Here is a 13,937-nt window from a genome sequence, read left to right as displayed (position 1 = left end):
AGATGCATCAGATAAAAGCACCAACAAATGGAATAATAGATCAACTTTTTCACTTCCAGTTCCTATTTGTTTGATCTTCCTTTATCTCAACAGTGTGTGTGTGTGTGTGTTGCTTTATCTTCCCACTCGTGCAGTTTTATTTATTGCAGAAAGTGCTATTGGCAAAGTTACTTTTGACTTTGGTTGAAGAAAAATGTGAATAAAACACTGAATGTTAATATTTCACAATAAAAGCAGGTAGAAGCTGACAAAAGCAGGAAAAGCTGGTGACTTAAATATTTGAAAAAATGGGCAATAATTTATGTTAAGTGGTGCTCTGAAGGACTTGGAAAATTAATTAAAAACAGACTTGTTAGAGCAGGATAATTATAATAATCAGAGCCGTGGAGGGCACTCAGTGAAGCTTGAACCTCTGTGATGACCAAAGAGTTCTCCAACATCCTCTACACTTAAGGCATCATTGCGTTCATTTACATTTTAAGTTTGATTGATTTCTCAGCCTGTAAACAGCGTTGGGATTTAAAAAAAAATAATCTCATCTTTAATCTGCACCCTCTTCAAGTTTATGATTAAAACATGAACACTAACTAATGGCTGAAATCCCAGCAGCAGCAGAGGACATCTTTAATGGCGATCTATCATCGTTGGGAGCATTTTGCAGTTTCTTTGACTAATTGATTGAAAAAAAAAAAAAAGAATGAGTCCAGAGTGCTTTCCGGGTTCAGTCTGAATTCAGCAGCCAACCTGTCACCGTCTACGTAAAAGGAGCCCACGGCGCTAGTGATGTCACCATAGATGCGTGGGTTGTTAGACAACAAAGGACGACATGAGGAGCCTTTCAGAAGGCGGTGCGTCATCACCATGTTCAGCTTTTGAGCACCAGCTCCTGACGCGAACGCTATAAAGATATAAATCTATATCTCTTCATTCAGTGACCTCACCTTTCACGTTTCTTTTCTTTTCTTTGGTCGTTCTTTGTGCTGCTCCTGCTCGGTTTCTGTTAATGCTTTATATATGTGTGTGTGTGTTTTTAACCTCTGACTTTATATTACAGTGGCCCTGAAGGTCAAAACACAACAGCGTTTCAGAAAACAGAAAGGGTAGAGACAACACTTCTTGTTTCTGATTGGACTTCAGAGCAAAACATGTCATGGAACCATATGACACAATAAGATATATCATCACAAAAAGGATTCAAGTCATCAGAAACACTGAGCAACGCACACAGAAAATATTGTTTTTCCTTCAGTCAGCGTGAATGTGATCTGAAGCTCATGTCGCTTTAGAACTGAGTGATGCACAGAGTGCCTCAGTGTAACCCTGCACCTCTGGTCTGATGCTTGAACACATATTCACACTACAGGACACGGTCAGGTTAGGTGATGATATTGTAGTGAGTCATAGCTTTGACTCATACATGTTTTTCAAAGGCTGGCCTACAATCCTCACATTTTGATTTTAAGATGGAGGACTAATCAATCACCTGTTACAGCTGCTGCTTCTTTGCACACGGCAGCTGAAAACATTGATTTTTTTTAAGATGGAGATCTTAATTCTGTGTACTACCTGTTCTCATATATTCATAAAGAACATTTTCTTCTTCTGAAACTCTGCCTTTGGTTTCACCGGCCTCTGCTTATCTGTCCGTGGGTCCAGACTCATTCATCTTCCTGCCTGCTCTCCTCTCTCCACCCTCTCCTCCCCTTCCTTTTATCTGCACACTGTATTATGATTAAGATGATTAAACCAGTCTCCTTCTGATAACCGACTCACCTGTCATTGTCCATTCATCCATCCATACTGCTGTGTCTCATACACTCATTGTCTGCCACAGATTCTTTGTGTTTGTCTTCTGGTCTTTCGGGCCTCCCTGCCTATTCAACAGTACAGTCTTGGTTGAGATCCAGAGATACAACTCCAGTGTGAAAGCAGGCACAACCCCATGCTAACAGCATAAACGTTCTTACATGCCATCCCCAACTTTAACTACTCTCCCTCTGTTCTTCTGTCACATACAGGTGTCGAGTGCATCATTGTGTTATCTGAACCGAGGAGTTACTGGGATCCTGTCTTTGGCACCTGTGTCTTCATCTTCTCCTTCCTCATCCCTGTGGCTATCATCAGCATCTGCTACAGTCTCATGGTCAAGCGCCTGCGCAGTGTTCGCATCCTGTCTGGCTCAAAGGAAAAAGACCGCAACCTGCGGCGCATCACCCGGATGGTCCTGGTAGTAGTGGCAGCATTTGTCGTATGTTGGACCCCCATTCAGATCATGGTCCTGGCTCAGTCTTTGGGCTTTAACCTGAGCAGCTTGTTCACATTGGTCTTGATGCACTTCTGCATCGCGCTGGGTTACGTCAACAGCAGCTTGAACCCCGTGCTCTACGCTTTCCTGGATGAAAACTTCAAGCGCTGTTTCCGTGAGTTCTGCCACCCGTCCCCGTTCGGCCTTGACACCCAGCAGTCGGGCAGAATGAGGAGCATTGCCAGGGAGGTGGCAGCGGCCTACAGCTGCAAGGGAGGTGACGGCGGGGGGCCCGGAGGAGGAACGCCTAATCCAGCATGACTAGGCGTGGAACTCCCCCTGGTGGGGGTAGACCCAGCTCAGAGGGGAGAGACCCATGGTACAGGGAACTCCAACACAGAACTGACTCAGATTACAGCGCTCTAGCGGCACGAGCCCTCCCGCCCCCCAACAAGGAGACTGGCCTGGGGCGGGGGGGAGGGAGATGAGGAAGATGGGGTGGAAAGGAAAAGAATTTAGGAATGAATGGAAACCATAGGGTATATGGGAGCAGTGAAGTCAGACATCTTGACAGCCTTGGGGGGGTAAGCTGGCGGATTGTTTAGGGCCTATGGCCCTGATTGAGTGACCTTCAGAAAAACAATTTTTGTTGAAGAACTAAGACGTTATTTTAGCTCCAAAAACAACAGCCTCATGGACAGAAGCTTGGTCTGCCCTCTGTAGTTGGTACCTAGATGCTGCATCTCTTGAAAGATGCCTGAGTTGGAGACAGCAGGAGACTGAGGTGGACATTTGGGGCCTTAGATACCAAATCTTTGAAACCACCATTCACGATTTTGGTGCTTGTACATAAATTCTCGCCGATTTGAAGCCTGGATTGTGCCATTCTTGAGACCATCGACCGTAGACATGCAAAGAAGGATAGAGTATTCCCAAAATGGAGAATAAACACTCTGACTTACAGTTTATCGTGTCTTCATCAGTCTGTGTTTTGGAACTTTCTGTCGTACATTGTGGGAAATGGTGAATAAAAAGGTCCTGCCTTCTTCACTGATCACACTATGGGGCTTTTATACGCTGCTGAGCCCTGATCATTGCAATGGACACACAAAGTGTGGTACCTGTGTAGAGAAGAAGCTGGATGTAAAGATAAACTGTCAATGAACCCAAACTGGGTCACATGAATGTTATTTCTCATAGGAACGTCATTGTCAGTGTAAACAAAGCCTGAAGGAATCCTGTCCTGGAGAGACATTTTATAGAGTTTCTGAGATCGCCTGTGCAGTGTTTCAGAGGAGGGGGGGGGGTGAATATAACATAAAATGATGGTAAACACTGACAAACTCCATGGAGGGAATGGATGGTGTGTGTATTTTTGCTGCCGTGGTCTTGTAGGACACAAAATGACTGACAGTGCCTGTTTCTGGTGAGCCCATGCCTGAAATGTAATGGTCAAGAGTTTAACATTAATTTGATAAAGGCTGTTTAAAGCACTTCAAGCATAATTATAATGCCTTATAGAGCACTCTATAACACCAAGGATAAAGCACCTAATTAGTCATAGAGAACATAGAAGGCGTCTGGACTTGTAGGGTTTTCTGAAGACGTTTCGCTGCTCATCCAAGCAGCTTCATCAGTTCTGACGCCTTGCTTCAATCTTCTCTACGAATTATGACCTGGATGACTGAGAATCTTCATCAGCACACCTAATTAGTCTAATAACAGCAAACAGTGGTGAAGAAGAAACTACACTGCGATAAACTCATGACGATCAGCAGTGTATCCTGTTAGCAGGAATGGATTTACTTGTGACTACAACTCGTAGTGTTGATTATTCCCAAAACAGAAACCAGAGCCAACATTTAGCCTTTAGGGATGTCAGGTTGTCGGGTACACTTTTCAAAAACAGGGTTGGTTTCTTTGAAGTGGGATTGTCAGTGTTGTTCCCTGTAGCTGGTCAGGAAACCCAACAGGGAGGCCAAGAAGTGTGGTCCAGGCTGGACCCACACTGTCTTCTAAGCCACCAGGAATTTAGCCTAGAAGAACACAGAAGTTGTTGGTCTTCTGTCTCAACGGACACATTCCTAAATGTTTTGACCTCGAAGAGAGGAAGTATACTCATACAACCCCCTTCCAAAGAACCGAGAGGATCCCTGTGAGGGAGGAGCTGTCATGTGATCACCAAAAACTGACGTCCATGATCAATTTTGAGTCAATGCTTAAAAGTGAGACCTCTGAAACTCACTTAAATGTGACTGATCGTGCGGGAGGACGGCGTCATCTAGGACATTAAGCTTCTCTGACAGCTATCAGTGATACATAAAATATAACCGGAGGTGTTTTAAATGGTGGTCTGTAGCTGCAGTCAGCTTTGGGGATTCCGAGGTGAAGACGATCTGGTGGGTGGGGGTGGAGGGGATGTGTTTAAGACATTGGTGAGGGGGCATTCATGTACACTGGGTGGGGACGGGCGGGGGCAGGTGTCAACAGTGGAGTCATTTTGACTCCACAGTGGCAAAGCAGGAGGATGGGGTCACAGTGCTCTGACCCCACTCCAAGGGACAAAGGGGCTCTCTCTTACTTCTTAGTGTCTTAAGGTGGAAATCAGCCCTGAAACAGAAACCTTGGAACCAGTTCTCAAGACCCTGGACAGCACGTTTCCAACAGAAAAAGGACAAATGATCATTCCTGCAGAAGAACTGTCCAGGCCCTAAGAATGTCCAGGTTACATTATTTTGTTTCAGGGTCGGTGTCCTCTTTAATTTAATCTGTGTCTCTTCATATAGTTTGGATTAGTTAAGATCAATCTATATGTTTTTCTTTGACATTTTTTAAACAGATTGTCTTTTTTTCTTTAAACCGATCACTTTGTTTGCTGCGGTTCCTTTTTGCAGCACATATAAATTTTTTCTTTGTTCATTTGAAAAGAACATTTTAATGAACTTACATTGCCTTAAATATCAAGTAAAGTCTGTTAATGAAGCTTGCTCTCTGGCTGGATAAACTGTGTTCTAGTTTTTAATGGTGCTTTGCTGTTAGTTTATACTAGTCCTGACCTGTATTCATAAACCCTCTGAGGACAGCACAGAGTGTATGTTTCCTAAAATGCACATTCAAGCATCAGTGATAGTCCAGGTCCACCTGTTAGATCCTTTACTGAGGCCGCAAAAGGAGGACAGCTGTAAATGAGACTTTGACACACATTTTGGTTGAAATTTGCTCTTTTTAGGTGACAGGAGAAACAAAGTGACAGCTGATAATACAAATAAATCCTCAATAAGCCATATCAAGCCCCGAGCTTTGTCTGGGTTTGAAGGCTGCATCCTTTGAAGGTGTCCAAACTTGTAGACCACATGGAAGCTCTGTAAACTGTCCCCAAAAGGACTGTGTGGGGGACAGGCTTGAGTTCAAATGAATCCTCTAAATTAACAGTTGTGGTAAAAGGACGCCCTGGCCTTTGTTGTTTGAAGACTGAACCCTGTGAATTGAGACATTGGTGTGACGGAACCGTGGTCTTCGCTGCAGTCCTTTAATTAGGACCCAGTTTTGGTGCGTCCTTCATTGACTGTTTCCTCCGGTTTGCTGAGATGGAGAGCCAGCCTTCGTAGACGGCATTCTTTGACGGATGCAACCCCTTAGTTGGCCCATAGATCTGGTGTTGAGTTTGGTCTTTTGTAGGCCATGTTCTCAAAGGATACAGCTCCTCATTATATCCTCCCTAATTTAGGACACAGCTATTGTACAATGGAGGACCTTTGTAGACCACATCCTTGAAGGATGTAGTCTCTCAAAGTTTTTGAGGGACAGAGGCCTGGTCTTTGTAGAATAAGTCCTTCAAAGGACCCAGAATGAAGGGATGGTTTTGGTGTAAAGTGTGACCTTCGTAGGTTGTGTCCCTTGAAGGATGCAGCTCCTAAACTGAGACACAGCTGTGTCATGATGGAGGCCTGGCCTTTGTAGACCACATACATAAAAGGACGCAGCCCCTTAATAAGACAATGACAAATTTGGAAGGCCTCAACAGAGCATGTGCAGTTAGAAATAAGAAGTGAGGTCATTTAAGGATTCAAGGCTACTTGATACCACCGCACTCCTCTCAGGCAACACAAATCTAATATCAAACCTGATCAAGTTTATTGATTTTGTGTATCATATTGTCTCCACTGTGTCTGCAGTTCCCCAGATGTTCTTTTAATTTCCTGGAATTTAATTTCTTTGGACTTTGGTATCCTTCACGATGAAGTCCGTGAGTCAGTGCTGACCTGAGGCTTTCATGAATACAGGTCCCCTTTTGTACAACCTAGCAGACTTTGTGTAGGAAACATAGCCGGAGTATCAAGGACACCGGCGTTGACATCTTTATGAAGACGTGCTATAAGCTGTGAGGCTCTTTGTGCTTAACTGTCACTGTTTAAACTGAAGACAATATTTTGTATTAATGTTTGGTGTTTTTTTTTTTTCTTTGTAGCACAAAACTACATAAAGGGGGAACAACCTGCTTAACGAAGCGGCATAATGATACCGCCTCTTATCTCTGTATAGACATTTTGTTTGAATATTACAATATTATGTAAAGTTATAGAACATGTTTGGATCATTTCATCCCACCTCGACCTACTTCTTCTGTATAAAGGAATAAAAAAATGTACGTATTGTTGCCTCCCTGCGTCTCATCGCTCGGAGGATTACCTTCATTTGTTTACATTTTGCAGACCACATGAATGTCAAATGAAAAACACGTTGAAAATCCAAATCTAGGAGAAAAAAAAAACACACGATATTGATGTTGTTATTACTAAATATAGCTATGAAAAAGAAAAAAAACTGTTGCATCAGTGTTTCTGTTGTTTTTGTTTCTTTTCTGAAGCGCAGGGGACTGTCTGGTAAATATATATATATACATATATATGTATGACTTGTGGACTGCATTATGTTCACTGCCTGAGTCGTGGATTCAAACAGCGAGCCTGAAAAAACCTTTTAACTGCCGTGGCTTCATTCACACGATGTGGTTATGATACTAAAGTCATCTTGATGTTTTACTTCTACGTGAGGGCTGACTGTTTGCAGCACACGACTCAGGCAGGAGCTTCTCGTTCCTGTTCTGCCGCCGGCAGACTGAACTACCGATGCTAGCTGGCTTGTCGTCGATGCATAAAAACGTTTTTTGCTGAAGCTTGAATTTCAAATTGTATATTTTTCTCTGCTTATGAAATGAATAAATAAATGATGTATGACTCACTGTTTTGACTTCCTGTTCATATATTTAATCATTGTAGTAACTGCACATAAATCACTTTTGGTCTGTATACATATCATATTTCAAACAGTTATATTGATAAGGCATCAAACTGTGACATTATCCAGGGCGTGTGGAACAGGTGTGTTGCTCTCTTATTTTGTGTTATTTTGATAATCTAGCGACCCTGTGTGTGTGTGTGTGGGTGGGTGTGTGTGTGCGTGCGAGTGTGTGTGTTTCCCTCCTTGTTGATCGCCTGCTCTGAGTGTCTTCACCTGTGTCTTGTTTCCTCTTGGGTATTTAAGTCTTGTTTCTTGTCGTCAGCTTTTTGCCTGAGCCCTTTGTTTCTGGTTTGTTTTCAGGTCTGTTCTTTGGGTCTTTGTTTGAATTTTTAGTGTTTTAGTGCTTTAGTGTTTTAGTGTTCTTGCTCGCCTTGTGTTTGTGTTTGTGTCATGATTTGGATTATTTCTGCTTTGGTTATTTTCTTGTTCAGTGAATTAGTTCTTAGTTTCTTTGTTATTTTGGGGTTTTCTGGTGTTCCCTGTGTGGTCTTGTCTGTGTGATGTTGCTTTGGTTGCTTTGTAAGTCCTGTCTCCCTTGTGTTTGTCCGTAGGTTTGTCACTAATGTGTTTCACCTGTGTCTTGTTCCTTTGTCTATTTAAGTCCTGTGCTCCCCTTTGTCTGCCGGATCGTCCTGTTATCCTTTGTTTCCCCCGGGTTGTACGTTTTTTGGCTTGTTCTTGGTTTAGCTTTGTGTTTTTGGATTAGGGATTTTTTGTGTTTCTTTTCAATAACACTCACATTTGTATTTGGACTGATGAAGAGTTGCATGGACTACATGTACCTGCACAGAAGCTTTGTTCGGTAGATTTGCTTAATGAGCCTGTTGACGTTTTCTCTGCAGTCTGCGTCTGTGACCCTCAGCGTCACTCCTCCGTCACTCCTCCGTCTCACCGGTCCTGGCTGTGGACTTTGATCCAAACTCTCCTGGGGTTTTTGTGGCTAACAAGTCTCCGGGCTCTGCGTGGCATTTCCTTTGCCTACTTGTCTGCCATGTTTTACCATGTGAATGAGAGTGTTGTCAGTAAATAGATGAAGGTAGAGCAGTGTATCAGGCTGTGTCATCATCACAGTGGGCTGAAAACAGACGAGGCTTTAGCTTTCTGAGTCTTTGCCACGTCTGTACTGTTGATTGACCACCAGCAGCCTCCCACGCTGACAGGTTCATTTCTATGTAATTTTTGTTGCTTTTGAAGTCGGTGTTTTATGTAAGTACACACATGGAAGGATGACTGGTGTTTACATGAAACAGCCTGCAGCACACACTCCGCGCCTGCTGCTCCTTATCTGTAATACTGACATGTTAATAATAACACCCTCGCATTAATAACATAATACAGCTGCCAATCAACTCCGAAAGGACCTGACTGTTTGAAGAAGAACGCACTTCAGTCTGAAAGACGCCTGTCCAATATCCGCACATTATTCTCCCATGAACGTGTGTCCTCTCGTGCTGAAAGACAAAGAAGTGAAGTACTAACTCACCTTCCCTCTGCTGCTGTTTTTTTGTGGGTACAGAAAAATGTTTTCCTGAAGACATAAGGTGAGGAAAAAAATCCTTCAACAACCATTTGACCTTTGCAGTTTTTTCCCCTGATTTTCTGGTTATGAATCAGATGTAGAAAAGGGTCAGACGTGTGCGTAGTGACTGGCTGTTTCTTTGTCATTTTGGTCCAGATGTGTGATGAGCCAATCAGAACAGTCGATCGTCACAGAACCGTGCAGAATGTTTTCAAAGCAGAACCTCGCTCTGTTTGGAAACTGTTGGTAAGAAAACATGACGGGTGGATGAACCATGAGCGTGTCAGTGCAGCGTCCCGCATGTCTGTCTGGACACTGACTCAGATCTAATCATCTGCCTTTTATCTTCCTCACCTCTCTGCCTCTTCCTCCTCACCTCCTCCTTTCATTACATAAAAGCTCCATCCTTCCATGGCCTGTCTCTCCGTCCATACTGACATATGACATCACCCGGAAATGTCAACCTTAGTCTTTTGCTGCACCTCTGAACCACCAGCAATGCTTCCATCTGGTTCTCATGTCGCCACCCTGGCAGACGTGGGCCTGTTGCACTCTCCCATCAAACTTTGAGCAGAGTCCGACCTCTCCTCTTCTCCTCTGCTCCATCTCGTAGTTTTACTTTCCTCTAATTGTCTTTACCTGCATTTTTTCCCAGCTCTAAGAGCTCGTGTCGTCTTTTGCCCACATGACAAACCCTTTCTGTGCACTCACGGCCCTCTTTTACCTCCCACTCTCCTTTTCATCTACCTGTACCTGTGCATGAGGAAGATGCTTTTATCCAAAGTGCCTGCTTTTTGGCTTATACATTATGAATACTGTACCTCCTCTGAAAATAGATCATACACACGCACACTACTTTCCATTTGATGGCAGCTTTTCATCCGGACATCTTAGGCGCATTTGATAGGAGAATTCTTTGTGGACACACTTGTTGATGTTCTAAATGTTAAGAAATGGAACTGATCAAAGCAGACAGACTAGGACGGCACCAGGTTCGTTGTGTTCTCAGCTTAATTAAACTACTCAACACCAACTCGGCTTTATTTATAAACCACTTGAAAGAACAACCTTGTTGGCCAAAGTTCTGCACACATAAATAAGAATATATAAAACTGATTAAAGAATTAAAACTTTAAAAAATGTCAAACAAATTGAAACACAAACAATAAAACACTGAACTGAGTTAAAAGCCAAAGAGAAAAGATGAAAATGCACCGGAGCCAATGAACGGAGGCTGAAGTCGGAGCGCTGCGCTCTGTTTTTGGCACCAGTTAAACGTCGAGCTGCAGCGGTTGGAACCAGCTGTAGGCGAGACGGCAACGTCTGGCTCAGCCCGACATAAAGTACATTGCAATAGTCTTGTCAAGCTGTGATAAAAGCATGGATTGACATCCACACCTGGATCTCTGCAATGCACTCTGTGCACTCTAAAAAATAAATGTGACACCACGCTCTAAGATCCAAGAGGAAGTATATAGAGGGAGACCAAGTGACAACGCCTGAAGCCTGTCCCAGCTCTGTACAGGCGAGAGGCGGGGTGTACACCCTGGACATGTTGCCAGTATGGGAAAACTGCAGTACCTTGAATGTCCACTTGAGGCTGACTGCAAAAGTAACTCGATCCCCCCTGGTGCCTGTTAATCCCTGTCTTATTTCAGGGGCTGAATCCCTCAAAGGACACGGCCTAACTCCTCCAGAGAGCATCTCTGACTCTGAAGCTGCTAATTGTTCCACTGTGTTCAGCAGCTGGCAGTTTATCCGAGCTTATTTCCTGCTGCAGCAGGACACGTCTGCTGCCTGTGAGAGCAGCACTGAAGGGAACCATGAGCTAACGCTCTAAAAAGAAACATCACTCTATCCAGTGAAATATTAATGTCAGTGATTAGTAGTGTTCTGGATGCAGTCCTGTAGCAAGAACCGATCACTAACCCCAGTGCGAACACATGCAGCCAATGAAAAGGGAGGAAGACCATGACAGGAAGTAGTGAGGATATCAAAACAATGATTTTTTTTGTTTTCAAACACCAGCTGAGTGTTTGGTCTCTTCTTCTTCTTCTTCTTCTCCCTTCTCTTCCTCCTTCTTCTTGAGTTTTTGGTGGTTGGCGAACAATTAACTCATTATTGCCATCAGCTGGTGTGTTTGCTGTGTTCAGTTGTCCCCGGTCTTTTAAAAATGTGTGAAGACTGGGGAAGTCATGTAGTGTCTCCTCGGCTTAAGGTCTCACACACACACACACACACTGCATTATACTTCCTCTCACACAGGTTGGACTGCTCCCCCGAGGGCAGACATGACACATTTTACAAATGTCTCTCATCCATCTGCAGGTATGATGGAAACATGGTTGACCTCTGACCTCTGCAGGGGTCATGAACCTCTTTAGTATTGATCTGAGGTGGTTTCTGTTTGTGACCTTTCACCTTCACTGCTGGCTGCTTGATGAATGAATCTGCAGTTATCAACTTCACAAAACACAAACACAGATGTTCAGAAGATGCAGTCGAACCTTTTTATTTCTAACGATGTGTCACAGAAACATGGATTCTGGCGATGGTGCCGTGTTTTAGTTTTTTCCTTCCTTCCTCTGCCTCATCCTCAGTCAGTCAGCCACACCAGCATCAGTGGATCTGCAGTGCTTCCTCCTCTTTCTACCATCGTCCGCTGTGGTGAACACATCATACATCATGCTCAGATTACAAAGACAGACGTGAAGCTGAATTGAGGCAGAAAAGTGCAGTGGGTCTGAGCTTCTCACAGGTAGCAGCGGCGGTCCCCGCGCTGAGCTCTCCACTGTGATTTATTACACTCAGGTCCACCTTATTATCCCCTCATTCTATCAGCGCTGCAGGGCGGCAGGACTTCCTTTCATATCCACGGCACCATGTGGTCTTGAGTCACAAACCCCCACGCTCACAGACTGTGGGGGTTTGTGACAAGACAACGATAAGCTGTACTTAGAAACGATGTGCACATTGTGGTGTGTCAGCAGGAGAGCCACCTCTTTCTCTGCCTCCTACAGACCGGTCTGAACGAACCGCTGAGACCAAAACATTTCTATATATGAAGGTTTCTTCTCTGTTTACTGTTCCAGGAGCACATGCTGACAGATCAATCATCAATCAATCAATCAATCAATGCTCTTCTTACAGGTGCAGCTCTGAGCTCTGCAGACCTGCAGCCTGTCACAAAGAAGAGACTGCAAACCAAAAGGGAGGAGGACAGGGCAGGAGGACAGGGCAGGAGACGATGGATGATGAATATAGATGTGTCCTCACAATACAAACACACACTCAGGTCCGCTCACATCGTCACGTGACCAGGCTCTGTTTGACAACGATAATGGAAGAACCAAGATGAGGCCATGAGGCAATTACAGCAATACAATTACTCTGTGTGTGTGTGTGTGTGTGTGTGTTCATGCAACCTTTCACACACATGCAATTTGCATCACTGTCAGACCATAAAGAGACGTCATAGACAGACAGCATAGGGGTCAATTTATCACACAGATTAAAAGTCAATAATAATAAACGTGCATCTGTAAATAAAGGCAGAATATTAATGACAGCATTCGGATATAAAGAGCGATGAGGGACAGCTGAGAATATCCTGCTCGTGCTGTGCTTGCTGCTCTGCAGTGTCATTGCCTTTTTTATTAAATATTGATTGTCCAGGGATAGCTGAGGTTCTCATGTTGCTTTATTAACACAGAGCCCTGTCACAATTTAGCAATAACACAAGGACAAAAACAAGCTTCTTTGTTTCCATATGTCTTTAGAGACTCCAAACAGCTCCCATAGAGACCTGTGTGTGACCTCACAGATGGTCCATAGTTCATATAGTCTGGTGGTCTGAACCACCTGCGGTTTGGCAAAGCACATTGCTTGAAGACTGGGAAGATGGCGGGTGACCATCATCACCTCAGTCTCGGTGGTGTCCTGTATGCCCCTCCTGACAGTGTCATTAGAAAGATTCTGAAGGTGACACAGGTCCACTGTGCACGTGAAGTCTGAAGTCTGAGGTGTGAACAGGACCGGGCAGAGCTCTGTTCCCTGTGGGGCCCTGCTGAGAGCCCCCCCCCCCCAGCTGGATGTAGTGAGGTCTCCCAGTATGTGGTACTTTAGGTGGACTTGGATGCTGCCAAATTGGGGTCAGAGTTCATCCTGACCAGTTTATGTAGACCACCACTGGTCTCTTGTCACAACTGCTGTCCATCTGATCCAGCAGCATTAAGGGGACCTGAGACATGTCTTCATTGACATGCATTGAGTCTCGTACTTGTCTCATATGTCATGATCATGATCCCTGCATCCCATCATGTCTCCTTACAGGTGCAGCTCTGCACAGAAAGACAGACAGACGGACAGACAGACAGACAGACAGACAGACAGACAGACAGACGGACAGACAGACGGACAGACAGACAGACGGACGGACGGACGGACGGACAGACAGACAGACGGACGGACAGACAGACAGACGGACAGACAGACAGACAGACAGACGGACGGACGGACGGACGGACGGACGGACGGACGGACAGACAGACAGACGGACAGACAGACAGACAGACGGACAGACGGACGGACAGACAGACAGACAGACAGACAGACAGACAGACAGACAGACAGACGGACAGACGGACAGACAGACAGCAGCAGTTTAACTGCAGACCTTATCATTATTGTCTCCTCTGTGAGAGCTGCAGAGGAGACGATGCCTGCTGACCTTTTTCAAAATGACATTTATGTTACCTGGTGATTATGGTGTGTGTATGTGTGTGTGTGTGAGTGTGTGTGTGTGTGTGTGTGTGTGTGTGTGAGTGTGTGTGTGTGTGAGCTTTTACCGTCCATAATGGACCCACATCAGCC

The 13,937-nt window shown here is 44.5% G+C and overlaps 1 protein-coding gene across 1 annotated transcript in view; it reads left to right on the top strand.

The window, feature by feature from the left end:
* The window catches only part of oprl1 (opiate receptor-like 1), a 74,250-nt gene extending 69,626 nt beyond the window's left edge, over positions 1–4,624 (top strand). Inside the window, exon 6 of the mRNA XM_028410577.1 lies at positions 2,019–4,624. Within this exon, the coding sequence (XP_028266378.1) occupies positions 2,019–2,566 (548 nt within the window). The 3' untranslated portion in view covers positions 2,567–4,624. The remainder of the gene's footprint in view (positions 1–2,018) is intronic.
* The last annotated feature ends 9,313 nt before the right edge of the window (positions 4,625–13,937 follow it).

This window comes from Parambassis ranga, chromosome 7, assembly GCF_900634625.1.
Source record: "Parambassis ranga chromosome 7, fParRan2.1, whole genome shotgun sequence".
NCBI classification, from domain to species: Eukaryota; Metazoa; Chordata; class Actinopteri; family Ambassidae; genus Parambassis; species Parambassis ranga.
This window is presented reverse-complemented; position numbering and strand designations above follow the sequence as displayed.